This window comes from Bacillus rossius, chromosome 1, assembly GCF_032445375.1.
Source record: "Bacillus rossius redtenbacheri isolate Brsri chromosome 1, Brsri_v3, whole genome shotgun sequence".
Lineage (NCBI taxonomy): Eukaryota > Metazoa > Arthropoda > Insecta > Phasmatodea > Bacillidae > Bacillus > Bacillus rossius.
The window spans coordinates 263,657,972-263,685,727 of NC_086330.1; the positions used below are offsets into that span (position 1 = coordinate 263,657,972).

At 42.3% G+C, this 27,756-nt stretch overlaps 1 protein-coding gene across 8 annotated transcripts in view; it reads left to right on the forward strand.

The window, feature by feature from the left end:
- The window catches only part of LOC134527543 (superkiller complex protein 2), a 141,019-nt gene that overhangs the window by 38,122 nt on the left and 75,141 nt on the right, over window positions 1-27,756 (forward strand). For all 8 annotated transcript variants that reach the window (XM_063360309.1, XM_063360306.1, XM_063360307.1 and 5 more), the window contains exons 5-8: window positions 9,818-9,988; window positions 13,796-13,908; window positions 16,441-16,672; window positions 17,545-17,798. In XM_063360309.1, coding sequence (XP_063216379.1) covers window positions 9,818-9,988; window positions 13,796-13,908; window positions 16,441-16,672; window positions 17,545-17,798 — 770 coding nt within the window. The remainder of the gene's footprint in view (window positions 1-9,817; window positions 9,989-13,795; window positions 13,909-16,440; window positions 16,673-17,544; window positions 17,799-27,756) is intronic.

The window sequence follows — 27,756 nt, forward strand, 5'->3', positions numbered from 1 at the left end:
ATCAAAAAAACGGGAGACATGTTGTGTTTCATTTGTATCTTCTGATGAGCACTTCCACCGCAACAAGCTGAGCACGAACGAAGATCTCTTCCCTCGTACACACATAGTTAGGGGAAACACTTTATTATACTCTTAAAAAACAGCTTGAGTCTAAAATGCACCATTGCGCTTACTGCCTAGTTTAGTACCGCCATGTTTTTTACACTGCTCGGCCAGAACTACACCGCACCTTGGCGGGAGTTTCAAACGTCCTACAGATCCAACATACCGCCCACCTAAAATGTACATGTTTTACAACACTGTTATATTTACAATTCATAACCTAGTTTGTAGGTGCATTTAGGCAGTGGGCAAACCTTGACTTTCATTCGCTTGAGCAGACCTATAGCCGTGCGAACTGACACAACTGTCACATACACATCTTTACTAGGGAAAACCTCAATGATACGTCCAAGCCACCACTGCAAGGGCGGTAGCCTGTCATCCTTCATCAAGTAGCTTGCTTTATGTTCACAACAAATACATCCTTTCGTAGTTTCAAACATCCCCAGTTTGTGGAAATTATGCAACAGCTTCGCCCAGGCTACACCCCTCCAAACATAAAAGAAATTAGTGGTTCGTTACTTGATGCTATTTATGAAGAAGAAAAGAAAACTTGTTCTCTTACTCTGTGAAAAAGAAAGTGTGTGTCGTGGGTTTGATGGCTGGTCAAATGTCCATACTGAACCAATAATATGTGCTACAGTTACGGCCAAATCAGATAATGTATATTTAGTGAATACATTCACTCATCTGGTCATGCTCACACTGCCGATTATTTGACAGTTGAAGTGGCTGTGAACAGCATAAAAATGTGTGAGGAGAACTTCAGGTGCAAGTTTCGCTCGGTTGTTACTGATAATGCTGCCAATGTGTTGAAAATGCGCCAAATTTGGATGATAATGAAGATTTTTGAATATCATCACTTCCAGATGTTCAACTCACATATTCAACTTGTTAGCAAATAACTTGCACATTCCTAGTGTGACAGAACATGTTTTACACATAATAAAATATTTCAGAAACAACCACTTTGCTAATGCATGTTACAGGCAATATGATGTTAAAAATTAGGTAATTCTCCCAAATGAAGTGCGCTGAAATACAATGGTGGATTATCTTAAGACATACTTTAAAGGTTAAAGAATTCTGTTACGTGTTTGTGAGGAACATCGTGACACTATTGATAAAACAGTACAAATTTCTAACATGGCATTGAAACGGAATGTAGAGACCTGAATTATATTTTGAAGCCTATTGGCTATTGCTATAGCCCTTAATAAAGTTCAGAAAATAAATGCACTATTTCTGTGTTGGTACTTGTGTGGAAGAATCTTCAAATGAAAATGGAAGCTACAAAGAATAAAAATGTGATACAAAAATTCCAAAAAAAAAATATTAAATGGCACTTACACCTGTTCATTTTTTAGCTTATATGCTGGATCCAAAAGAAAAAAATCATCACTTGGTATTGATTTGACTGAAGAAGAAAAATGCATAGCATTTGAGTTTGCAAAATCAAGGTGATCTATGATTTCACTGCTGCCATTAATTGTTAAATTTCAATCAAAAAGTTTACCTTTCCAATACTTGCTTTTTGAGAAAGAATTAACATTACAGGTTACAACCTATGAGTGGTGGAGAAATCATAAGAATGACATTGAGAAATTTCATGATAAAGTTTTTTTTTTCTTTTGAACAGTACTTACAGCATGAGCTACTTCAGCGAGTGTAGAGAGAGTCTTCTCATCATATGGATTTGTGCATTCGAAAGTACGTAATAAGTTAGGCATAGAAAAAGCAGCCAATTTTTTATTTCTTTTTAAAGCATTCAACGAACACAACCAACAGTGATGTGATGTGATGTGATGTGATGTGATGTGATCTGCAATACAAACAGGAAAGAACTAGCATCATTTTGTTTTAAGTTGTTAATCTTGATATTTTAATTTTAATAACTGATAGTCCACAAGATAGAAGGAAAAAGAGTGTTTATTATTTAGCTTTTATTACCTCTAGGTTTGATAAGTTTATTCTGTTGAACATACTGTAGTACTGTCACAAATTATTTTCCTATTAGTATTTTAATTTTAACAATAAATTTGTGGAAACTCTTTTGTATTAGAATCACCATTGTGCAAATTGGTTTCATAAAATTTTACATATGGGACAATTGGATGTTCTTAAAATGAAATATGAATATATTTTAGTTGCCGTCAGTTATGAATTGGGTCTTAAATGGTTAATCAACCTGAATTCAGATATATTTAGTTTGAACATGGTGTTGTCCTGCCGATGTTGATGCGTGGCTGGGTGGTGTCTGAGGGCGCCAACTAACCTTTAATAGTGGTGGTTGCTGTGGGCTAGTTCACAGCTCGAGATTCCTTTCTCTCAATGGTCGTGACGTCGCCACGTGGCAGGCAGGAGTGGTTGGACCACACACACAGCTAGCTCAAAACGTCGGCACGCACACGACTGTCTGGTCCGTACATGAACGCCGATCCGAACTCCGCGAGTCGCACACGACTGCTCGCGCCGAGGGGTGAAGGCCAACTGGCGCGTCCTGGCAGGTCCCATTAGGGCTCGAGTCGATCTCCGCTCTCCATGACAATCGACCTCCACCCGTTCGAGACACTACCAGCGACCACACACGCCGACCGGTGAGGCACCGAGGTGGCATAACGACCTGTGCGAGCCACGGGAGCACCTGGGACGACGTCAAATGCCCCCCCCTCACCGAGGCCGTTATGCCCCTCGAAGCCCCCATCACACGCATTGCCTTGGGGCATTTCCTCCATGGGTATACTGTAAGTTCTCTGGAGTGCACTGTGTCTGAGAGGTGTTGGTAGATGTAGTGGAGTTGGGCTGGGTGATATGCGGTAGCAGCCTCATCACTGAGCAGTGGTGTGCATCCGGGGAAAGGTCCTGTCTAGGGTTGGTGCGGCCCCCAGCACGGGCCCCTAGTGGTGGTTGGTACCCCTCATTTCCCCCGAACCTGACAGGGGGGACATGAGGCCGGGTCGATCACCGCACCACCTGAGTTTGTGACGTGGCGTCTGGCTCAGCTCGGTTGGGTACAGGCGGTGCTTTCCCAGTGTCGTCGGCCTCATCGAGAGGGACGATGGTCACTCCTCCGTCCTCGTGGCTGGGTTGCCCGTCGCCTCGCTGGTCTGCCCCTGTGGACTCAGGCTCGTCAACCCGCACCGAAAATGTCGATCTCTCCAGACTTGCATCCGCTGGCCATTTAGGGGGGGGGGGGGACATGCCCTGGGTAACGGCAGATGCTGTTAACCCCAGATAGTCCCAGTTACCCAAGCGCCTCATCATGTACTCCAGCTCGGGCATCGTGGCCCTGCTTGCCTGGGGCTCGGACGATGAGAAAGTATGGTGCGAATTTGCCGTCTGCGTGGCCTATGACAGGAGGGGTTGACCTGTGGGTGGTGTAATTGGGCTTGGTGATACCATGGTTGCATGATCCGTGTCCGATGTCGCCGCGAGAGGTGATGGGGGGAATTTATGTTTTTCTGATGTCCTTCTTGTCCTCTGTGGATCTTTGTGCAGGTGTCCCGCACCAACCTTAGGGTGGACTAACCGGAGATCATCTCGGTGAACCTTGGCGGCTCTTCCACTCTGTGTTGTGACCGCGTAGGTGGTAAGCCCGAGTCGCTTCACTACCTCACGGGGTTCGGACCATTTAGGGGCCAGGCTTGCGCAAAACTTCTTGCCTCTGGAGGAAAGGTGGTGACATCGGACGTTCACCTGTTGCCCCGGCTCCAATGGCAGGGGTGGGTTAGTGGTCTGAGGGGTATGAGTGGCTACAAACTATGCCTGATTCCGGCGTGCATCCTCCCGTCTTTCGGCGACAGGCATTTGAAGCACTCGTTGAGCAGAGCCCGCTACCCGGAGTTCCCCTGGGAGGGTGAGATCCCGTCCCTGAAGCAACTCCACAGGGGAGTAGCCGGTTACCACGTTTCGGCGGCGACGGAGGCAGTACAATATCTTGGGGAGGAGCACATCTCACTGGGTGTGGTCGTCCCCCAGACGTAGCCGCAACTGGATTTTGATGTCCTGGTTGCGGCGTTCTGTCGGGTTTGCTCGTGGGTGGTACGTGGGTGTCGTGTGGTGCTCCACCTCCCAGCGCTTACAATCGGCTTTCCAGCGCCGGCCTTTGAATTGTGTGCCATTATCTGTGAGTAGCACTCGGGGAAACCCATATCGTGGGAATACTTCGGCATCGAGGAGAGTGGCGATGGTCTCAGCCCGTACATTAGTGACGGCGAACGCTTCTGCCCAGCGTGTGAAAGTATCCGTGATTACCACCAAGAATCGCTTCCCGCGGGATGTGCGGGGTATGTGCCCATGATGTCAAGAGCCACGGTGTGAAATGGGTCATGGGGCCTCCTGGGGCACTGGTGCTCTACTCCGTCAGGCCGATGGGCCTTGCGCTGTTGGCATGGTTGACAGTCTCGCACATAATGGCGGATGTCACCTGCAACGCCCGGCCAGTGGAACCACTGCCGCAGTGCCTGCTGGGTCTGGTCGGCGCCCGGGTGTCCCGCTAGGTCGTGATCATGATAAAAATGCAAGGCAGCCTTCCGTCCGGCCGTTGGCACGTGCGTGCGCCACGAGCTCATGTCTCCGGGCACACGACTCTGGAGTACCCCGTCAAGACTACGTAGGTGGGGAAGCTCCTGTTCTCTGCATTTAGCGAGGTGTGCTTGACTGACCAAGTCTTGGCTCTGTGCGAGACAGACGATCTCCATGAGGTTGGCTAGGGTCGCTGGCGCAGAGTCGCGGGGCCTCTCGGCCGTGGTGACATATAGCGCTGCCGGCGGGGACTCACTTGTAGACCCCGTCTGGGGGTTGCAGGGGGGAAGTAAGTCGTCCCATCCCTGATCGTCCTTGAACACAGTGTTGGCATCCGGGTGACGGGAGAGCTCGTCCGCCAGCTGGTTCTCCTGCCCAGGGACGTGCTCCACGCGAAAAGCGAAGTTCTGGAGCATCAGTGCCCACCGCGTGAACTTGGATTTGCCTCCCTGGGCGGAGTTCAGCCACTGCAGGCACTGGCTGTCAGTGCAGAGCGTGAAGCGTCTCCCCTCGAGGTGGTGTTGGTATTGCCTGTGTGCCCACACCACCGCGAGGCACTCCTGCTCGTTGGCGTGGTACCGCCGCTCTGCAGGGCCAAACTTGGTACTGGCGTACTCGATCACCTGCCTCTCCTCTCCATCTCCTTGTTGGAAGATTACTGCCCCAATACTCTCCTGGCTCGCGTCTGTTTGGACGAATAGGGGAATATCGGGCACTAGCCGTGACAGGGTGTGACACTCCCTGAACTGCTGCTTGACACAGGCGAGGGCCTGCTCTGCCGCGTCTGTCCATCGAAACCTGCTCTTGGGTGACAGGAGGTCCGTCATTGGTGCGGTGATGGTGGCGATGTTCGGGATGAATGACCTGAGCCAGTTTAAGTCCCATTAGCTTCTGCAATTGTTTTCTGGTACGGGGAGGCTCTTTCGCCTCTATCAGGGCCAGCTGATCTGGTAGGGATTGACACCCGTCCGCGCTCACGAGGTGCCCCAAGAACTCCTGTTCCCTCGCGCCGACATGGCACTTGCGCGGTGCACACGTCAGTCCGTGCGTGGCTAGCCGTTCGAGGACCAATGCGAGGTGATGTGCATGATCCTCCCACGATCGTGACCATATGATCACGTCGTCGAGGTAGGCCGCTGCAAACTTGCCAATGTAGCCGTCCAAGACGCGGACCATCATGGTCTGGAAGGTCGCGGGGGCATCCATCAGCCCAAACGGCATAACACAAAACTGAAACCTGCGCCCATCGGGTGCAGTGAAGGCTGTCTTGGGGTGGTCCTCAGGCCGAACTGGCACCTGCCAGTAGCCGGACTTTAGGTCTAGTGACGTAAACACCTGGGCATCGCCCATGCTGGTGAGTGCTTCTGTAAGATTTATGAGTGGTGGTGGTGCCGGGATGGTTAGGTCATTAATTGGCTTAAAATTGATACAGAAACGCAGGGAGCTGTCTTTCTTACTGGCCATGACTATGCGACAGTTGTATGGTGACGTGCTGGGCTCTATTACCCCATCCCCCAGCATTTCTGTGATTTGTTCCTGGATGGCAGTGAGCTCGCGGGGACCAAAACCCCCTGGTTTGGCGAATAGAGAAACATGGGGTACTATGGGTATAAAATGTTCTGTAATATTCGTGCGGCGCAGCCGGTCAGCTGACGCGAACACCTGCGGTTGCTGCCTGAGGGTTCTGTCTAGTCTGGTGGTACGCCATGGCGTAGATCTATCAGCTGGGTAGGATCCGTCCAGGTAGGTGGGTGGCGATGTGACAACCCATACACGGTCCAGCGCCCCTGGGTCCCGACATGCATTCTACCTGCCCCGACTTCGATGTTAGCATCCTCCTGGACTAGCCTGGGTAACCCTAGGATGAGCTCATCCCTGAGGTCCTGCAATACAAGTGCGCACGTCCTGGTCACATAGTCCCTTATGCTGACACTAACCTCCATACGCCCAGTCGTGACCGTGCTAGATCCCTTTGTTGCGAGCTGAATGGTGTCAGGTTCAGGTGTCACTTCAGCATCCGGGACAAGGTGGGCCGCAACGTAGGTGTGAGTCGCCGCGGAGTCCACCAACGCCTCCACCGGCCTCCCATCCAGCGAGACAGGGATGCGGATGAGGTTTCCAGCCTTCGGTCCCATCCGCCCCAGGCGCAGTGGTGCTTGGCTGGGGTCCCCAGCTGTGGGTCGGGTCACCGGCGACGCCTGGTGACTCGTGTCGCTCGCTGGCGACATGGGGCTGTCCGTCGTCGGGTGCGGTGGGCCGCCTCCACTGGCGAGTGGTAGGTGAGACGGTGCGTCTCTCGGCCCCCCCCCCCCCCTCCCCAGCTGTGGGTCGGGTCACTGGTGACACCTGGTGACTCGTGTCACTCGCTGGCGACGTGGGGCTGTCCGTCGTCGGGTGCTGTGGGCCGTTCCACTAGCGAGTGGTAGGTGAGACGGTGCATCTCTCGCCCCCCCAGCTGTGGGTCGGGTCACTGGCGACGCCTGGTGACTCGTGTCACTCGCTGGCGACGTGGGGCTGTCCGTCGTCGGGTGCGGTGGGCCGCCTCCACTGGCGAGTGGTTGGTGAGATGGTGTGTCGGCGGAGGCAGGGCGTGAGGTCCGGGGACAGCGGCTAACTGCATCGTCGCCCCCTAGTTGCAGTTTCCCGACGGCGCGGGTCCTCCCCTTGACGCCATCCACCGCGCCTCTCTGGTCGGGCACACTCTATGCCAGTGGTGTTCAGGCGTCGGGCAGTATTGGCAGCGTGGCAGATGATCGTCACGTTCACTGGAAGGCCTGCCATGTTGGCTGCCTGCCCGTGCTTGTCGCGCCGCCTGGCCGCCCTGATTCGGACGCGATGCCACTCCCCCGTCTTGTAGCAAGTTGGACGGGGGTTAGCTTCTTCTGGTGGGGGGGGGTTGCACATATCGCACCGCGGCCAGGGTGTCCTCCAGGCGTCCCGTCGGCCTCACCTGTGGGACTTGGGGCGTCGTGATGCTTCGGGCGTCTCGTGCTGCCTTGAGGTCCTGTTCTACTTCCCTTACGAGGGCGAGGAAAGCGTCTAGTCTCTTCTCCACTGCAGTATGCACGAAAGGCCATACTTCGGGCGTCAAGAGCTTGACAATGTTCGGTAGCACATCCTGTATCCTACCGCGGGGTGTTAGACGTCGGTAGAGCCGCAGCTTCACGTGCACAAATGCTTCTACTCCCTCCCCGCTAGACTGGGCTCGGCAGAACAACTTGTTCATGCAACAGGCCTGTGCGCGCGAGTCATCAAAGAGTGCCTCCAGGCTCCCTGCAAAATCAGTCCACGCAGTGTCGTAATCGCCCGTCTGAGACCACCACGTTCAGGCGTCGCCGCGTAACTGGCTGCTGGCGCGTTCTGTCCACTCTGGTGTGATGTGATGGCGTGCTAATTTTTCCTTGCATACCCGCAGGAATATGGTTGGGTCCTTGTGGGCGTGACCCGCGAACTCCGGCAGTACAATCAATCCACTCGCAGTGCGCGGCGCGGGGGTCAGCTGTGCGTGGTACGCTTGCATCATTATGCTCTCGCAGGTGATGCAGAGGAACAACCCATCACGAAAATGCACTAACTTGCGTGCTTCAGCGCACGCGCGGTGTTTTGTGACCCCGCACTGTTGGCATTGGGCCGTCTCGCCTGGTTGCGCGCGGCAGCACGTGGCTGCGCATAGCGTGTTGTTGCACCCCTTGCAGCGCTTCCCGGCTGCTCCGCTTTGACGCGGACGCGGCCGCACGCGCACTGACACTGAGCGCTCTCGTTATTTACGAGTGACTCCGGAAAGGGTCTAAGACAGCCCTCACACAATCCCTCCATGTCGATGGCTATGTCAGGATCTCTCTTAATCCTCGTGGAACGTGGCTGGCCGCCCCGGGAGACAGGATGTGTCCGTGAACGCGGTCCGTGGTCGAGTGTGCTGATTCGGCTACCTTCGGTTCCACTTGGTTAGGCTCGGGTGCCGCACGGCCAGAGTTGGCTAGGGGGAAGTGGTGGCTGGTGCTCCTTTCAGGCGCGCGCGTTGCTGGGGTAGGGGTGGGGGTGGGTTGTCCTCGTTTGCCCTAGGGTCCCGTTAAAGGCACTGGTAAGACGCGCCCTTTGTCCTGCGCGCGCGTTTTTCTCCCCTTTGTCCCGGCTCGCCGTTCGACTACTTTGCGTTGGCTTTGACAGGAATTTTGATGGGTTTTCTTTGCATAAATTGTTTGCAAATTTGATGAGACACCTAGATGGGTGCCATTTGTTGTCCTGCCGATGTTGATGCGTGGCTGGGTGGTGTCTGAGGGCGCCAACTAACCTTTAATAGTGGTGGTTGCTGTGGGCTAGTTCACAGCTCGAGATTCCTTTCTCTCAATGGTCGTGACGTCGCCACGTGGCAGGCAGGAGTGGTTGGACCACACACACAGCTAGCTCAAAACGTCGGCACGCACACGACTGTCTGGTCCGTACACGAACGCCGATCCGAACTCCGCGAGTCGCACACGACTGCTCGCGCCGAGGGGTGAAGGCCAACTGGCGCGTCCTGGCAGGTCCCGTTAGGGCTTGAGTCGATCTCCGCTCTCCATGATAATCGACCTACACCCGTTCGAGACACTTACCACCGACCAAAAACGCTGACCGGTGAGGCACCGAGGTGGCATAACGACCTGTGCGAGCCACGGGAGCACCTGGGACGACGTCAATGGTGAGGACCAAACTAACTTACTTAATAAAAAACCTGGTTTAAACCTAAAAAATAAACAGATATTTTGGTTTAAAAAAAACTGTTTTTATTTTCGACCTTGGCATTGGTACTATATTAGTTTATTGCTTCACTTTATATACCAACTTGAATGTGCACCATTTTCTCTCTACAAGCAGATTCTGCCATGCGCTGCAACAGATTTACCGAAGTAGGCACAGAAGAGTATGTTCGCTTGATAACTATCATTATCTTGCTGAATTTGAGTAAAAATGTTTTATGTTTTTTTTTTTTGGGGTGCTCTGTTGTGAGGTTGGCAAAAAAAACAAACGAAAATGAGCTTTTACGATGGAACCAAATGCGAGGTACATATGCTTATTTTGTTCATAGTTTATGTAGGTACATTATTATGAAATAATAATTCATAGTGATTTTCCAGCCGAAAATTATCCTCCAATTGTTATGAATTCACAGTTACCCGGACAAAGTGCAGTAGTGTTGTGACCGGCGTTACAGGAGGACATCGTCCCGGTGTTGAGGATCACAGAGACGGCTCCGCTCCAGGGGCCGACCAGCACCAAGTGGGCAGAGGTGCTGGACGTCTCGCAGCCCGTCACCGACTTCCACCAGCGCATACCGGACATGGCGAAGGTGTGGGAGTTCGAGCTGGACCCGTTCCAGAAGCAGGTGCGTGCTGCCTTCCTCCGTCTGTCTGTTCACATGAGTAGGTTCATGCGGCGAGTTGCGATGAAACCGTAATAACGCTGAAAAGCATGTTAGTACACAATATAACACTTAAATTAAAGTTAATACACCACAAAGTGCCAAAATGTGATTAGAATCATAAAAATTATCAGCATTTTCAATCAAAACTTAATTCTAATGGAAAATATGTTATCTTTTAAATATTAAATTCAGTGGTATTTATTTATTTAGCATGAAGTTTTTATACCACATTTTATGCAAATAATTGGGAAAAGGTTTACTTCTTTTTAATGTTGCATCTGGCATTAGTCACTCATTTTTACATTATGATGTTAGTACATTTTACACACACAAAAATAGTTAACATTTTTATTTTATGTGTTCTGAATAGTTAGACATGCTTATTAGAAACCATTATATTGTAAAAGCTCATCATGTTTAAGTCAAAATGACATTGTTTTGGAAAAATTAGTATCAAAGCACTTCAAGTGTCATATTTGTTCAGTAATGTGCTATCTTTTTTGATAACAGATTTCATAAAAAATAAAACCAATAACACGGAAATCTCTTGTTTTAAAAATAAAATTGGCCTGAAAATAAAACCATAAAATATTGTCTCTATTAATGAATCATTGTGTTTGGTCTGTTCATTCTTGTTTGTAAATCAAGCTAAAATAGTGACAGTCATTGAATTTTTTGTAGTAAAAAATTAATTATTTGTGATTTGAGCTAACAATATTTTGTTAGCTGTTTAATTTAATGACTTTACTTACAGTTAATTCCTTGTATTTCAGAGCTATATTTTGTATTGAATGTACTGCATTTTGGTGTTGTATTTAGTCATGGCCCATGGGCGATAAGTAGGGCCTGGAAAATTTCGGTGTTTTCAGTATTAAAAAAGTGGTACTTTCAAATTAGAAAAGCGGTGGTTTAAAGTCTGTATTTTCGTTATGCAATGGAAATTTTACCGGTATTTTAAATGTTGACTAAATTGTGCAGTTATTGAATATAATAGTTTACATATTTAATAAACAATCCATGTATACTAGGAATAGACTAATATGCATAATAACAGCCAATTAAATCCAAAACAGTTACACAAAACAGACATGTTGCTATAGATGTTTGCAACTACAAATTTTCTTTTTTTTTCGGCTGCCGATGCCACATGCTTAGCCGACTTTAGGTGTTTGTCAATGGAATATTTTCTTTCCAATGAAACTTTGCTGTTGCAAAATTTGCACATCACTGTGCTATTGTCAGTGCAATAAAACCCATGTTTCTGATACTGATATGCTCGGTCTCGAGCACTCAAAGTATTATTTGGCATTTTCAAACTCTAGACAGAAATATGTTGCAACATACTACATACAGGCTGTTACGAAAACAATCAACTAAACTTGGCGCGCGAATAAATATCAGCAGTGGAATGCCACTACGTTGGGAACGCTGTCGCGGCTCGTAGCGTCAACAACAGATGCTGGCTGCATGATAGTCACGCATGCCCGCACACTCCCAGTCTCGCTGCGCAGACTAATTTCGTACCTGCAAAATCATTATTTGCTTATTCTCTTGCTATTTATGAAGTTACACAAAATAAACAACTACGGTAAGATAAATTCGTTAGCCGCTAACATATGTGTTTACCTTTACACAAAACAAAACTTCTCACAGTCTGAGAAATGTATGATCTTCGTTAAGGAAGCATTCGCTTATGTGAGAAGTTAGTAGAAGCTATGTTGGCTAACCTGGACAAACCAGGTTTGTTTTGTTTACATTTTACCGTATATGACGCAACTTGGATAAATACAAGATATTAGGTTATTATTTTGCTTTGATATAATATTTTATACACTTTTCGCAAAATACAATTAACGTGTTCTCATATCCGGCCAAGTGTGCACGGTAGTTTAGAATTCGGCATCATATTATTTTTATTTTTCGTAGAGTGCAAAAGTTTGAGTTTGCTTGCATTCAATAAATACGGTATTGGCATAATGGAGTGGAGGAACACGGGGTTGCCACTTGAACAAACTCCGGCGGACAAATGAGAAGAAACTTAGTGCTAACTATACCCGAGATCAATTTTGAGCATCAAAACCATACACGAACACGGCTTATGTAAAAAAAAGGTAATTATGCTAAAACACAAGACTAGGGTTAAAAGAACCCCCCCCCCCCCCAAAAAAAAAAACCAAATACATAAAAAATCACCTTTGTTCACATAGATTTCATATTCAATTAGTCTATGGTGTAAAAAAGACAACTTTTTAAATTCATATTACACCTCGGACTTGCATAACCTGAACAATGGGTTCCCATAAATACTCGCGCTAAGTGAATTGAGTTCGGCTATGCTAGCCGGCTGGCGGTTATTTTCGTTCAAAACGTGGCGAAGGAACTTGTGTGGATCAGGTAGAAAACATTCGGCTATAAACGAAAGATATAAGAACAATGCTATCCTGAAATGCTGTGACATGTTTTTGGAGTAGATAATCACAGCGACAGACCGACAGGATGCGCTCCCGCCCTTGCCATCAGCGATGTTTATTTTGACAGCTCAAGCAATTATCTTTTCCACGTCCCTGTCAAGCCGCCACTACCGCCAGCCTGACCAGACGAGTTTCTTACGCTCTCGCAGAAGCTACCACAGCGGCTTTTCGTGCGGGCGGGTAAGATAACATGACAGCTGAGACGGCTTTTCGTGCGATAATGGACGCGCCGAGCTCGGCTAGACACTGCCGCGTGGACAGTCTAGAGGGGTGGTATCTATTTTTAGCCGTCTTTTGTATGCCTGCCTGCTTACAGTACAGCTCTCGCCAAGATAAATGTGAACACATAGCGCCCAACAAAGTGTAACAGACTTGTTTTTCAGCCGATTTAACTCAAATTTTTGACTTTCTCTGCTCAAATTTTTCACGGTTTCTCAAAAAACGGTCGTATAAACGGAATGGACACATCAGAGGGGGGTCGCATCGGCGGGATTCTACTGTAATGGTACTTTTCGGGGATATATTCGCAGTGTAATATAGAAATGTTGTGGTTTTCGCGAATTTACTTACTTTTTGCGTTTTCATGCGAAATTCGCGCGAATTTTGGCGAAATTCGCGATCACGAAAAATTCCAGGCCCTAGAGATAAGGATAGAAACAGATACCAGTCCAATTACATATACAATTATTTAACAGATCCCATATTTTTACAAAACCTTTTCAATACTTTTTGTAAATTTTTACACTCCAAGACTCCAGGAATTCAATATTTGTAAGTAACTAGCCAGTATCTTAGTATAATTCTTTATTAAAAGGATTTTTGGTGGATGAAAAAGTATTTGACTGTAAAATTTGTGCATAGCACAATACTAGGCCTGTGCGAATATTCAAGTTTTTTAATATGAATAATAAACTATTCAATTTGATATGTGGGTACAAGAATAAAAAAATCAGGTTCATGCGAGTAATATTCTTTGTAAGTTTAGTTTTTTTCCTTACTCAATGAAACAGCAGAATAAGTACCCATGGGTGCGCAGACAGTGCAATAGCAACATAAGTACCATCACATGAAACAATCTGTCTCTTAAAATGAGAGTAGCCTTAAAAATTGCATTAAAATTTTTATTTTATGCACCAGGAAATGGTGCTTTCCTAATGGCCTGTTATATAATTTTCTAAACAATCACATAAGTCGATTTAATATGCTTTTAGACTGGCTGAAAAGTACATGTTTGAAAGCACGTAATGTGGAGACTTGAGCTGTAGATATTTACTGGTGGTGTCGCTGGGTGACGCAGGCCATCTTAAAGCTGGAGGAGCACGCCAACGTGTTCGTCGCCGCCCACACGTCTGCCGGCAAGACAGTGGTAGCAGAGTACGCTATCGCCCTCTCTCAGAAGAACAAGACTCGGTACGTGCAAAATCTGAGTCTCCCTTCATTTGTTCCTAGATATTACAATATTTTACACTTCCTTTTTGGGGCCACTGGGAGTGAGTGGTCATGTCACTTGCCTGCCTCTAGGCGATCCGGGTTCTATAGCTGGGGGGGTCATACCCTGAATTTTTTGCAAGTGGGAAGCGTAGCGGACATTGCCGTAAGCAATCCCATTTTCCTCAAGCATTCATCTTGTCATCCCTCATTTTCCCTTATATCACCTCTGTTGAAGAGGTGCTAAGCCCTTATTGATTTATTCATTAATTTATTATAGTAGTACTTCTTTCTACCAACATTCGGACTCCTTGAAGAGTTTCTTCCAGGTATGTTTGGGATCCAATATTTACCAATTTTATTATACTATTTGTTTTGTATAGTTTTATTTTGACATTAATTCCCATAATTTGGTCATTGAATTGTCAGAAAGCCACTTTTTTATAAAGGTTTTTACATAAGCTAAATGGTACATATTGACATTTAATAAGCTCGTTAGAAATGAAGTTTTATTATTTTAGTAGAACCCGTTAGCTACAGTCCATTCTTTAGAGGAGTGTAATTAACTGACAGGTCTGGGGATTAGCATAGAAATTTTTTACAACAGAAGTCAATACTACCCCATAGATGTTCACAGTTTCACATGGCTGTAAACATCAGTTCAGAATGTAAAGTAAGGTGTTTTTGCTTTGGTAATTGTGTAACTATGAAATGATAATGGGTAAAAGTCCATAACAAGTTTTTTTTTTAATACATTGCATTTTGGTCTTTTTTCCACTACTATACATATTTTTTTTTTTGTTTGAAGCTCTAAAATAATTGTAAACTGTTTACATTATTAAACATATTGAATAGATTGAATTTTATTTTGACTACAATATTCAAGATTTTAATGAATAAAAATTAGGTATCTTGTATCTTAAACTAACACTTTAAAATGTTTTTGCACATTCACACAATATTGCATACTTAAAGTAACAAAATAATACCATACAACAGTTGGTAAAATGACTTTGGGTAAAAACACATCTTGATAAATGTGATATAGAATACAGTGTTTCATAAAGAGCAAAACTTTACTTGGTGTTTATTAAAAAAAAAAAACACACACACACACACATACACAAACAACAACAACATTGTCCATATTCCCACATTTTAAGTTTAGGTAATTATTCTTTTTCAGTTTCCAAATTTTTATTCAAGTATCCATTCTTTGATGTTCTAACCGGCAATTACAGAACTTGTACATGAGAATATTGTCTGTAACATGAAACCGGTCACTCCTAAACTGTGTGGCCCTGGCTTGAAGGGTTACTTTTGGCTTTGGCATGATTAAGAAGTATTTTTCCTCAGTTTGTGAAAAAAGTACTGTAGGCAACACTAGTAGAACAGGATTTCGGATTTAGAAGATGAAAGTGTCCAATCATGGTTGACGTAATCATAGGGATCGAGCGATGGACACCCTTGAACATGGTAGAATCCTCACGAATGATATGTCACGATTGGTAAGTCACCAAATTGTAGGCCCATAAGAAATACATTAGGCCAGAAGAAATCTTTTTTTTGTAATATGTAAAAAGAGATCCTCCTTTAAACTAGTAATGATTCTGATACATCTTAATGTGTGCATGTGGTTCAGAAATAATGTCTGCTGCACAATTCTTAATGAAAACAAAACAGCAGGTACGCTCTGAAAATATAACAATTTAGCACCTATGTATCTGAGGAGTGAACAATAAAACCCCATTGTTAATTTGGTTCACGGTTCGGGAATAGGGGGTCTAAATAGGGGGAAGTGGTGGTTGTTTTAAAAGTTTTGGACCAACTGACTCACCCCCGACATGTGTACGTGAAATTATGCCATTTTTCACACCAAGTCTTTGTTCAGTCTTCTCTCTGGGAAGAATATGACCATTTTTAAAAATTATATATTTTCTGTTAACATACGTCTTCCGAAAAGAAAAGATATTTTAGAAAAGCATATTTAGGTATCAATTGTTTTAGAATAGTGCTGGGAAAGTTGACAGTTCAATATTATTTAGCAGTTGATAAGACTAGATTTCAAAATAAAAGTAATTTTTTTTGTGAACAATTTTTTATTCAGAAATGTTCTGATTTAACTTTTAATGTGTTATAGGAACTGCAAATTCAAAGAAAACTATATTTCGTGGGAAAAATTGATATTTTTCCCAGAATAAACTAGTAAAATTTTGCAGCTGTTACGATTGTAGTACAACATGTTCAAGTATTACACACTGGAGACAGTTTTTTTGGGAGCTGGAAATACAGTCACAACATTTGATTTACCTATATTTTTTTGGCTTTGTAATATTAAATGATGTTACAGTTTTTACAGATAAATTTGGTTTTATTTTGCTAAAACACAAATATTTCATGCTTTGTCACAAATTGAGGTTAATTTTTGTATTACATATTGATTCATGAAATAATGGACACAACATTTTTATATTGCACTCCACTTTTGTTATTCTTATGCTGGTTGTCTTGTAGAGCTGTTTACACGTCACCCATCAAAGCATTGTCAAACCAGAAGTACCGAGACTTCAAGAACACGTTTGGAGATGTTGGCCTGATCACTGGAGACTTCCAGATCAATCAGACAGCATCCTGCCTTATCATGACCACCGAAATTCTTCGCTCCATGTTGTACCGAGGCAGTGAAGTGTCTCGCGACTTGGAGTATGTTATATTTGACGAGGTGCATTACATCAATGATTCAGAGGTGAGACATGAGTGTTTGGGATTTCTTGCATCTGTATTTTTGCTATGGGATATATGCACTGATCTTAAGGTTGTTCTTGATGTTGACTACGTAGGAATCAAAACTAGAGACCAAAAATTTTTTTACTGGTCGGATCAAGAATTGTAAGCATTTTAACTCCATTTAACAATACACCTGTGTTGTGTAAAGTATAACTGTTAGTTACCCTTTCTTTCTTTTAATGAATGTGTTTTTGTGAAATACATTGTGACTACTACCCGTGCAGTATATCATACTTCAGATTTTTTCATGAATTTCATGTTATTTTTTTGATACATTAGTAACTTTTTTAACAAAATTACAGAAATGTGTCTGCAACATTGCTGCAGTGTGGGAGGAGTTGCAGGACCACGTCTGGCAGACAGTCAGGGTGGCATACTGTGTATTTCCCCATGTATGTTACAGCAAATTATTTTAGTATCACTTATTACGTTTCATTCCTGTTAGGTTGCTGTAGCTACTGTTTGAACTACTTTATAAGAATGATTTTTTTTTTGTGCTGGGAGTTTTTCTCTGGGTACTTTCTTTGGTTTTCACCACCTATTTACTCTGTCATTGCTTCATACTCATCTCATCCTCTCTCATCACATTAATGCTGACAATATGTTAGTTGTAATTAATTTACTTGTGCTTTCATTGTATTAGTACTCCGTTCTGCCAATTTTCAGACTCCATCATGAAGTGCTTCTTCCAGTTATACTTCATGTTGAGTATTTTACGAGATAGGTCAATATACTGTTACAAGAGCCAATTTTTTTTTTTGTTCTTAACAGTTATGCACAGTAGCTGTACATCATCCCCTTGTCCTCTGTACAGCGGAGCGTGTGTTCCAGCGCGGCCACGTGTGGGAGGAGGTGCTGATTCTGCTGCCCGCGCACGTGAGCATCGTGATGCTGAGTGCCACGGTGCCCAACACGCTGGAGTTCGCGGACTGGGTGGGCCGCACCAAGCAGAAGAAGATGTACGTCATCAGCACGCTGAAGCGGCCCGTGCCCCTGCAGCACTTCCTGTACACGGGGTCGGGCGGCAAGTCGCGCGACGAGCGCTTCCTGGTGCTCGACGGCGACCGGGTGTTCAACGAGGCCGGGTGTGTACGTTGGCTCCCGGTTCTATATTGTGAATCTGTTGATAAGACCTTGCATATTCTTCAATTGGGCCACTATTGTTTCAACAAGCTTACAACGGCATAAAACTTAATAAAAACATAAACTGCATGGTGGTGTCACATTCAGTCTGTTCAAATCCAGATTTTTAGTAATACTGTATTTGCTCGCGTAAAGGCCCCGCCCGCGTATACGCCCCCCCCCCCCCCCTTCCTTGTTTTTTAAACATATTTGAGAAGAAATTTAAAAACTTTTTTTCTGTGTTTATCTGAGGGCATCACAATTTAATTGGCGTTTAAATAAGTTGTGGCGGTATTTCATTTTGCTTTTATTAAATGTTAGTTTTTCATATATAGTACCTGAAAAAAAGAAAAATCTATTTTTTCCTCCAAATTCGCGTATAGGCCCCCCTCCCCTTTTTTGGAGTCGAAAATTAGGGGAAAAAAAGGGGGGGCCTTTACGCGAGTAAATACGGTATGTTAGTTACAATTGTAAGGAAAATATGAAAGTATTTGATTTTAGACACCATTTAACTACATGTAAAATCATAAACAAAAAGGAAGATTTTTTACCAAATGAATAGTGTTAAACAATTTTCCAAATGCTGGCTTTGAATTTTAATTTAGAGGAAGCATAAGGAATATCATTGGTGGTATCGGTTGGAGTATCTGGGTTTCAGGAATTGGCATTGGGAAAGGAGTTATCGGAACAGCAGTAGTCCCTAGTAAATGTTATTGGAAGTGAATACAAAATAAATAGGGATGGGTGAAACCAAATATTTATATATTCTGAGCATATTCCTTAATTTTTACTCTCCATTCTGAGTTCATTTTTATTTAAAAACAAAGATAGTTAAAGGAACTGTAATAAATTGTTTTCATTTATTTATTTTGGATTTGTGACATGTCCACAGACAGCTGTGTCACCTAAATGGAGGGAACGATAAAACTGAAATACAAAATACAGAAAACAAAAAAAAAACCTAAACAAAAACAGAAGGACAAGTACATAAGAGATATGGCCATTGCATGTGGGTAGGCATCGCAAGCAGGTTTGCACTACGCAGAGTTGGTCACCACCACTTGAAACAAACCATGAAGATGGTGCATCTGCAAGCAGTTAAGAATTAACAAATCCACCAGTCAGTACCGCACACATGCGGGGGCCAAAAGATAATACAAACACAGATATATAACAAAAACAAATACAATAATAACAAGAAATAGTTCATTAACAACAAAAACAAATACTAACATAATTAATACATAGTTGTATAATAACAAAAAGTAGGTATATACAGTACTGACTTACAACAGAGGAGAATAAAAAATTATGATTAATCATATCACATATATACAATATGATAAATAGATGAGACAAAATGATGAAAACAAAAGTTTATTTAACTTTATTATGGGCAGAGGATAGAACTTTTTTGACAAGTTTCTTTTCTCTAGTTTGATGCAAAAGGTTCACATAATTATTGAAATGCGTGATGAGTCTATATGTTATGTCATTAGTGTTTAGGGTGCATAAGAATGGTGGAATGAAGGAATTTTAATGTCGGAGACTTCAAATAATTAAGGACAATTTAAGTTGGAATTATAGCATTTATTAACAAATATAGTGTTTAAAATGTTTCTAACAGTTGAAAGAGAACCTAAATGAGAATTTAGATCAACGTTTTTGCCAGTGGTTTGTTTTTGGTTAATGTAATTAGATATTTTTAATTGAACTCTGTTGAGTTTTTCACCATCAGTGTTGTGAGGCTGTTCCAAATAATTGAACCATATTCAAGTTTAGATCTGACTAAAGCTGTTTAAAGGGAGAGAATAGAATCAAGATTTGAGTTGTTAAAGGTAATAATTTTGATGAGACCAAGTATTAGAATAAAAGATAAAAAATTCTATATGAAGATGAAAAAATAGCTTTTTGTCTATAAAAATACCAAGATCTTTGACATGTTATGATTTTATAATAGGTGAATTATCTAATTTGTTTTCATGCTCAATAGGATGAATTCTTCTGGTGAAGGTAATGATGGTGGTTTTTTCATTATTGAGATTAACTAAATTACAGGTACACCAATCAAAAATCCCATTGGAGCAGATAACTGTCATGATAAGATGACATTTTCCTGTAAATTTTTAGATCATCTGCGAAGAGAGTGCCAGTTGAGTTCTTTAACCCTAATATTATATCATCAATGTAAATGTTGAAGAGTTAAGGAGATAAGGTACCACCTAGATTGACACCAGAAATAGTCAAATGAAAATTCAAGATTGTATTCTGTATAGATACATAAAATTTTCTGTTTTTAAGATAACTCGTTAACCAGGATATGTATTATCAATTATGACAAAATTAGAACTTTTAGTAAGAAGAATTTGATGGTTGACCTTGTCAAAAGCTTTAGCTAAATAAAATAACAAGCATCATCTTGACTACGTGTAGTTACTTCAAATTAAATAAGGTTGAGAAAAGAGACTGTTTTTGTCATGGTTGTTTTACCAGTTCTAAAGCCATGTTGAGAGTCAGTTAATATGGTTTTTAATTTAAAATCAATATGTTTGAATATAATTTTGTCAGAGACTTTAGCGAAACCATTTAGTAAAGAAATAGGCCTGTAGTTCAAAACATTTAACTTGTTACCTTTTTTTATGTATGGGAATGAGCTTAGCAATCTTCCATTTGTTAGGGTAGGTGCCATTTTTAATGCTGATTCTATTGGTTGTTGGCTCAATTTCCTATCCAAAATAACAAGCATTCTGAAACACTAAATATTTACTCTACTCTGTATTAATTACATATTAAAGTATTTTTCAATGGATTCACTTGCTAGTATTATTTTACCATGTGGTACTACCGAAACTGCCAGAAAAATTATTAAAAATTTTAAATGGGTACTTCCAAGATGAAACCCAAAAAAAGACTTGACAAAAACTTTGATCAAAACCTTGCTGATCAACCATTTTACTTTACAACATTCATGTCATAGACCAAAAAAATTTATCAAATGCATTCTTATGATTGTTTTCCCACCATACGCGCATAATTTTCAGGCACAAAATATGTACATGTGCACCAATGTTTGTTTCCTTTATAAATGATTCCTGGCTTTGAAGCAGAAATGTGTTTTCCATTTCCTACAGTTTGATAATATACACACAATTTTGTTTTACTATTTAAACTGAATGAATAGTTCACACATATATTTTGTTTACATCTAAAATTGAGAATAGGACCCTTGACAATGTCAAACACGTGACTGACAAAACTTGGGCATTGATAAAAATTTGTGTTGCTTTCTTTTGGCGAGTCAATACTAACATAATGCCATTTTAGGTTAACACACATACGATTGACCTGGTGTAAGATGACACTGGTGTTACACACTAATTGACCTGGTGTAAGATAACACTGGTGTAACACACTAATTGTCTTGGTGTAAGATATTAATCTTAGATAATTGAATTTGGACGTAAACTGATGGACATACATTCCTAGTTTCTGCAAAAGAATTAAGAGCAGTGTAAATATGTGGTATTTGATGCTTCGCTATTAAAGCTTTTAGCACAGAAATAATTTTTTTTTTTTTTTTTTTTTTTTTTGGAAAAATCCAAAACCAGAAATTCATCTCCTGTAAAATCAATAAAATTCTTGTTACAGTTATTTCTAAATATTATACAAAAAGCATCTGTTTGAAGTATGTATGTGTACCGACCTCTGTGGAGTTGACTTTGTAAATTCTCTCTCTTTAGTACACCTATCCCTCACTTGGCACGTCTTCAGATTGCACGGATTCATTTAACGCGAAGTGAATTTTACAACCCCAGTCTTGAATAGCACGTCTGTAAATTTCAGTTAGCACGAAATCTGGGCAGGCAAAAAAAAAAAGTGGAGCACTACGTCACAAAGTCTGTTTCAACTTTTATAAACAGCAGATGTGCCGTGGGATACAGTTAGCCAAACAATGGGGGAAGAGATGCACGCGCAGATCTGTCTATGCTATCGGCTGTTACAAACATCAGCTATGGAAAGTTATTTGCGGCTATGAAGTGTAAAGGACCAAATGTTTTTACGTCCGCACGTATGCCGCCGTGTCGTACCGATGTTGCCTGGCCACAAACCAGGCCGTGAACTCAGTCTAGCCAGTGGCAGGGTATTCACTCAAACAAAAGCAACGTCTGCCCATTCAGCTGCCGGTAACTGTACGTGCTTGATCACTCATAATGCATCGTGTTCAAGTATTTGAGACAAAACTAGAAGTATTACGGTGCGCAGATTTTCATGAAGGCCACGCTTATGTTGGTCGCACTTAAGTTTTAAGCAAGTCCACTCTGCGCACAATCGTACGAAATAAGGACTCTTATCAAAATTTGATATAAGTCTGATGCTGTTGGTTGTACTAGCGGGAATATATTTGACATTAGATACCGGAACAGAAATGAACAGATGATTCACAGGAAAAGGTTGTTAATTGAATTTTTCAATAAAAAAATAATCATTGACCTGACAGGATTGGTGTGAACCAGGTGGTGATATGCGAATAAGCACTTTAATTTTTGAAAAATTAAAAAGTAATTATCCGGACAGATTATGCCGACCTTACGGCCGGTGTACTCACGATTGCCCTTCCACATATACACCCTATTAGGTTAGAGTGGGGGTAACTTCTTAAATTTGACATTCCAGAGCTTTTAAAGTAACAGAACTGTGAGGGATCGCTCCCTGTTGTTGATCGGGAGGGTGTTAGAGCTATGGCGCTGACCAGCAGCTGGGGCCACCAACCCAGCATGGACGCCGCCTCAACCCTTCTACCACACTCAACTAACCAGACAGTTGGCTGTGTCCTGAGCCCTAAGACTTTATCAGCACTACTGGCGTCTTCGCCGGTCTCCCACATCACGCTGGGACCCCTCAAAACACCCAGTGAACCCGTGGTCTGGTGGAGGCCTATCCAACCTCTGTTAGCTATCCAGGCTAGTACCGGAGCTGTGTCGTCGCTCACCACGTCGACTACGCATCAGGCTGGGGAATCCTTGGAGCCTGCTCCAAGCGATCGGAGCACCACTACCAAGTACGAGTCCTACCCAATTAGAATCCAGGGCCTTGTAGGAAACCTCAGCGGGACACCGTTCAATCTTTCACGGATTCTTCCCGTACTATTGCCAACTTGGCGTTGATTCGGTAGACTGTTCGCCAGCTGCTAACCGACTGCCACTCTTCAGAATTACTCCACAGGATGTCCTCGTCTCCTCGGATTACCCTCCGACCTGCCGTACCTCGGCCCGGCAGATTTACAGCCGATTAAGGCCCGGAAGTGCCTGAACTCATCCGGCGGCGATCACAGGAAGCCCTGGCTAGAAATGACAACCACGGTGCGTGCGCAGGAGGGCCTCGGGGTTGCCTCGGCACCTCTCCCGACCACTGGACTAGGGGAACATATCACACCTAGTCGAGCAGTTTACAGCTCTTTTTTAAGCCTGGGTGCACCAGAACACAGGGGCGCCTTTCATGGTCCATCCATTACCATAGGCCTGATCCATTCATTATGGGGCCCTTTGGGACCGAGACGCCGGGGCTTGGCAGTCGAACCCCCCAGAAAGGTTTCAATCGCATCTGCTTTTGCCCGCAGATTCAGCCAATCCGCCATTTCTGGTCCCATACATGGAATTGAGAATGCACTGCGGCAGGGTTACGCCCGGCATTGTCCTCTTCAGTTAAGGCGATGCTATGACCAGAGGTTGAGGCTACCCATCCCAACAATATCACCACGATTCGCCCCCAACAGCGGTGCCCACGTGGAGGCAGAGGATTGCCACTTGGTGCGGAGAGGCTATATATTCGCATCCTTTCACCCATTCCATGAACCTGTTGGATCATGTCTCGGATACTAAAGCTGGCAACAGCTCCGACACCTCAGGGGACACCTTCCCCGCAGGGTCAGACCCACTCCCGCCACTTATTATCTGGACAGTTATATCGGTTTCACTGTCAGTAAAGGATGGTTTGGAAAGGTACGTGATGTGAGTTGGTCACGCCCGGGCAGGCAAGTCAGCCAGCCGACTGACAATAAAGTTCATAACCACATATTTCCTGCTACGCGGTGTCGTATTTGTAATACAAAGTATGATGGGAGGCATATAAAGATAAATGGTGTTACATATTTATAGTTGAGTGAGTGTTATTCAATGCATTTATATTACGTAAAGTATATTTTCCTACACAATTTTAGAACACATTAAATAAATTAGCCTTGCTATTTGTGGAAACTAATGCTTCAGAATACGTGATTTTGAATAACACAAGCATTTTCAGGAACGAATTAGTCGTGCTAAGTGAGGGATAGGTGTACTATTCACCTAGCTACATTAATTCTACGAATAAAAAATAAAATTTAAAAAAAATTGTTAATAGATAACTATAAAAATGTTTGTACAATGATTGTTGGAATTTCTGTGTATAAAGGTGGCCACAATCCTTGCATTATTGAATTGCAGGATTTTTTCAAAGTTCTTCAAAGTCATTTCATTTAAGGTACATCAAACTTTACATTGAAATAAATTACTTTATATATTTAGTGTCTAATGATAAAGTATTTTCTCCTGAAAATAGCTTGATAGCATTTACATGGTGCCTTAAACATAAAAATGTAAATTAGGAGAATAATTTTGACTAAAATAAAACATAATTACAGGTTTATAGCAAAGCATATTTCTTAGAATTTTTTTCACTAGCTGAAGTACCTATATGGGTGTCACACTTTAATGTAGTCACTGGTTGAAATACAATCTTGAAGTTTTTTTTGTTTTCAACTTGTTTCCTATCAAGTCTTGTTTCCTAATGTCTGCTTAAACAGTGGGGTTTCAATGGTGTACATCTAATGTTAATCACTTTCACTGTTTGCCCATAGTTTTAAAATTTGATTTCATCTTCAGTTTTTTATTGTGGGTAAATACTGGAGAAAGAAACAATAGCTAAACTAAAGAAAGGACACCCTGCATCTAGCATATGTTATTGGTTCACATGATACAGATGATGAATTTGCATGTTACCCATTTTTTCACATACAATGCTGATACTGAATCATAAATAATAGTGGTCAAAAGTGGCATTAGTAGAAACGTTTATGGTAAACAACAGTGGTCAGAGTGGCATAAGTGAAAATAAAAAATTTAATTGAACCCTTTCATTTTTATACAATCAACACTTATGGGATCACAAAAATAGGAATCAAGTTAGACGTCACTAGCTCCAGGGAATACCATCTAAAAACTGATTAAAACATATTTCTTGTTTCTTATGTTTGATGTTTTATAAACAATATAGAGATTTTTATGCTAAATTTCTGTAGGGTGCAGTATAATTTTTGCTTTGGTAGTCTAAGTAAACTGTTTCAATAATTTTTTTTTTATCTCCTCATTGCTTCTTTGCTTGTTGCTATTGCATATTACTATTTTATGAAGGAAGTCTCTTAAATTCCTCAGAATATGAAGAGTTAAACCCTTTGTAGAAAACAGAATGCTTTGCTGTGTTCTAATCAATAGCATGGTTTTAAATTACATAATTAGACTAAAGACATTTTTTTTAAAATTTGAAGTTGTGTATAAAATATAATTTTATGTCATGACTTGACTTGCATTTTGGTGTTAGTACACTGAAAGGACTTTAAATCCAACACTTTGGGGCCCACGGCCAAGCCACATCAGAGATTGGCCGGATTATCGAACGTCAGTGCAGTTTTATCAAGACTATCTAAGAAAAATTAATATGTTGTACAATAGGGATAAGATTAAGCGGTTTTATTTTTAGGCTAATTTTGTTTTTAAAACTTAAGATTTCGATGTCAATGTTTTTATTGTTTTTTTTTTTGAGTCCTATTGATTCATAAATATAGCATTTTATTATTTTAATATGCATGGTTCACTAGTTGGAACAATAAAAATATATTTGGAAGTATTTTTATATTTAAAAAATGTACCAGTGTTGTAATGTAGGAATGAGTTTCTAATAACAGTTGCAAGTTATTAAAACCAACTAAAAAAAATTTATAATCTATTTACTATATACATTTAGGTTCACATTTTCTGCTAAATAAATGACACAAATTGAATTTATTATATGAAAAATTTGGTTTTTGATTTGAGTTAATATTTGGTTAATTATGCTGAGATTAATTTAAAAAATTTAGTGGCGTTTCAATGCTGAATGGAGTAATTTACTTGCATTTCGGTGTTACATGGTGTATCGACACACTTTTGGGTGTTGTTTTGGTTTTATGGTAGTTCATCATACATACAATCTTTTTTTTTCTGTACACTGGAATTTGAAACAAATTTTAGCAACTCCGTTGCTACCGCAATGGGGTTGAAGTGTTCATCGAAGTTTAGGGTGCCACCACATGTATAACGGGCATGTGGACCCGGCTACTCTGTTCTCAGGGCCGTGACGTAGCCCGTGTGTGGTGAGGCCCGTTTCCCCCTGTATCACTCAAAACTTCCGAAATACGATGACAGGTGCGTGAAGCTCCTTCCTCTCGCAGCGCTCGCGACTCACTGACCGTTCGTCCTCGCTCGGCAACTCTCGGGAGCGGAGCACTGACGTCACATCGGTGGGCGCCGGGGTCGTAGAGGGTGGTGGTGGAAGGGGTGGGCTCGCAGCTTGTAAGGGGGGAGGTGGTGGCACATCGGGCTCAGAAGGGCGCAGCCCGGGACAATGTTACCGTAGAAAGAAAAATACTAATGAGCACAGTTCTTTAAAAAATAAAAAACCATGTGTAACTCAGTACATGTGATAGACGTAAAACTTCTTTGGCAATTCAAACCTCAACTCGTAAAAATATTGTAAGGGGTAAAACAGCAGAGAGAAAGAGAGAGAGAAGATAATTTTCTAAAAATAACACAGCACTCTTTTTTTGCTTCCATTCCTTTTTCAAGTATATATGATTCCTAACTTTTTTTGTATTTATTAGAAATATTATTAAAATAAAAATAACAATAACCTAAAATTATTAATCAATTAAAAATAACTATTCAGGATATCAATAATTATTGATCTATCAGTAATGATTTATTACCAATAAGCAATAAATATTATTCACTGTTGAAATATTCACACAAAAAAAACTGTGCATGCTTCAAGCAATTCTGTCATTTGGAACTCGCCAAATCTCTGAACGAAATATGAAATTCATTACAGGTAGCACTATCTATGCAGGAAATGCAGGGACTGTTCCAAGAACACACAATATGCTGCTGGTTGAACAAGGAGGAACGCGAGCGCGCTGGCAGCAAATATAAAATTCAAGTCAAGACATTGACACTTGGCTATGTAGGATGCTATACCTATATATTTTCTGAAACAAGGGCATGCACACTTTCTCTGTCTTATTATTTCATTCTTCTAACTCTCTCGGATCTATTTTTTTTGCAGGAGATAAATCATCGCACAAAGAGGTATATGAAAAGAAGCCCAGCAATGTATTTATCATAGTGCTCTCTTCGTATCTATTTGGCCAAGTAGATATTCTCTGTCCTTTTCGCGTAGGAAACGGTTCACAATTATTTCATGAAAATGCATTAAAATTTGGCTTCAAAATTTTACTCTCATCGCACCCAAAGAAGTTTCACTTCAAAAAACCAACAGTAACTATAAACTCTGAGCACTTTTAACACAGCCAGCACAGTAATGTTATCCAGGGGCCAAGGTCAACAGCCGGATTATACCCAAAAAGATCTTGTCTGCGGGCAGTTTAATTCAAGCAGAATTCAGAATGGTCTTAACCATACAGGGTTGTAGCCAGGATTTTGTGAAGGAGATGTCCATTATAACCATTATATCGGATTTTATGAGTAAGTTTTTCCTTGTAATGGAATTTTAAAATAAAATTGATTGTCACACTTAAATCTCCCGGAATAGTAGACCTTTAAACTCCGAATG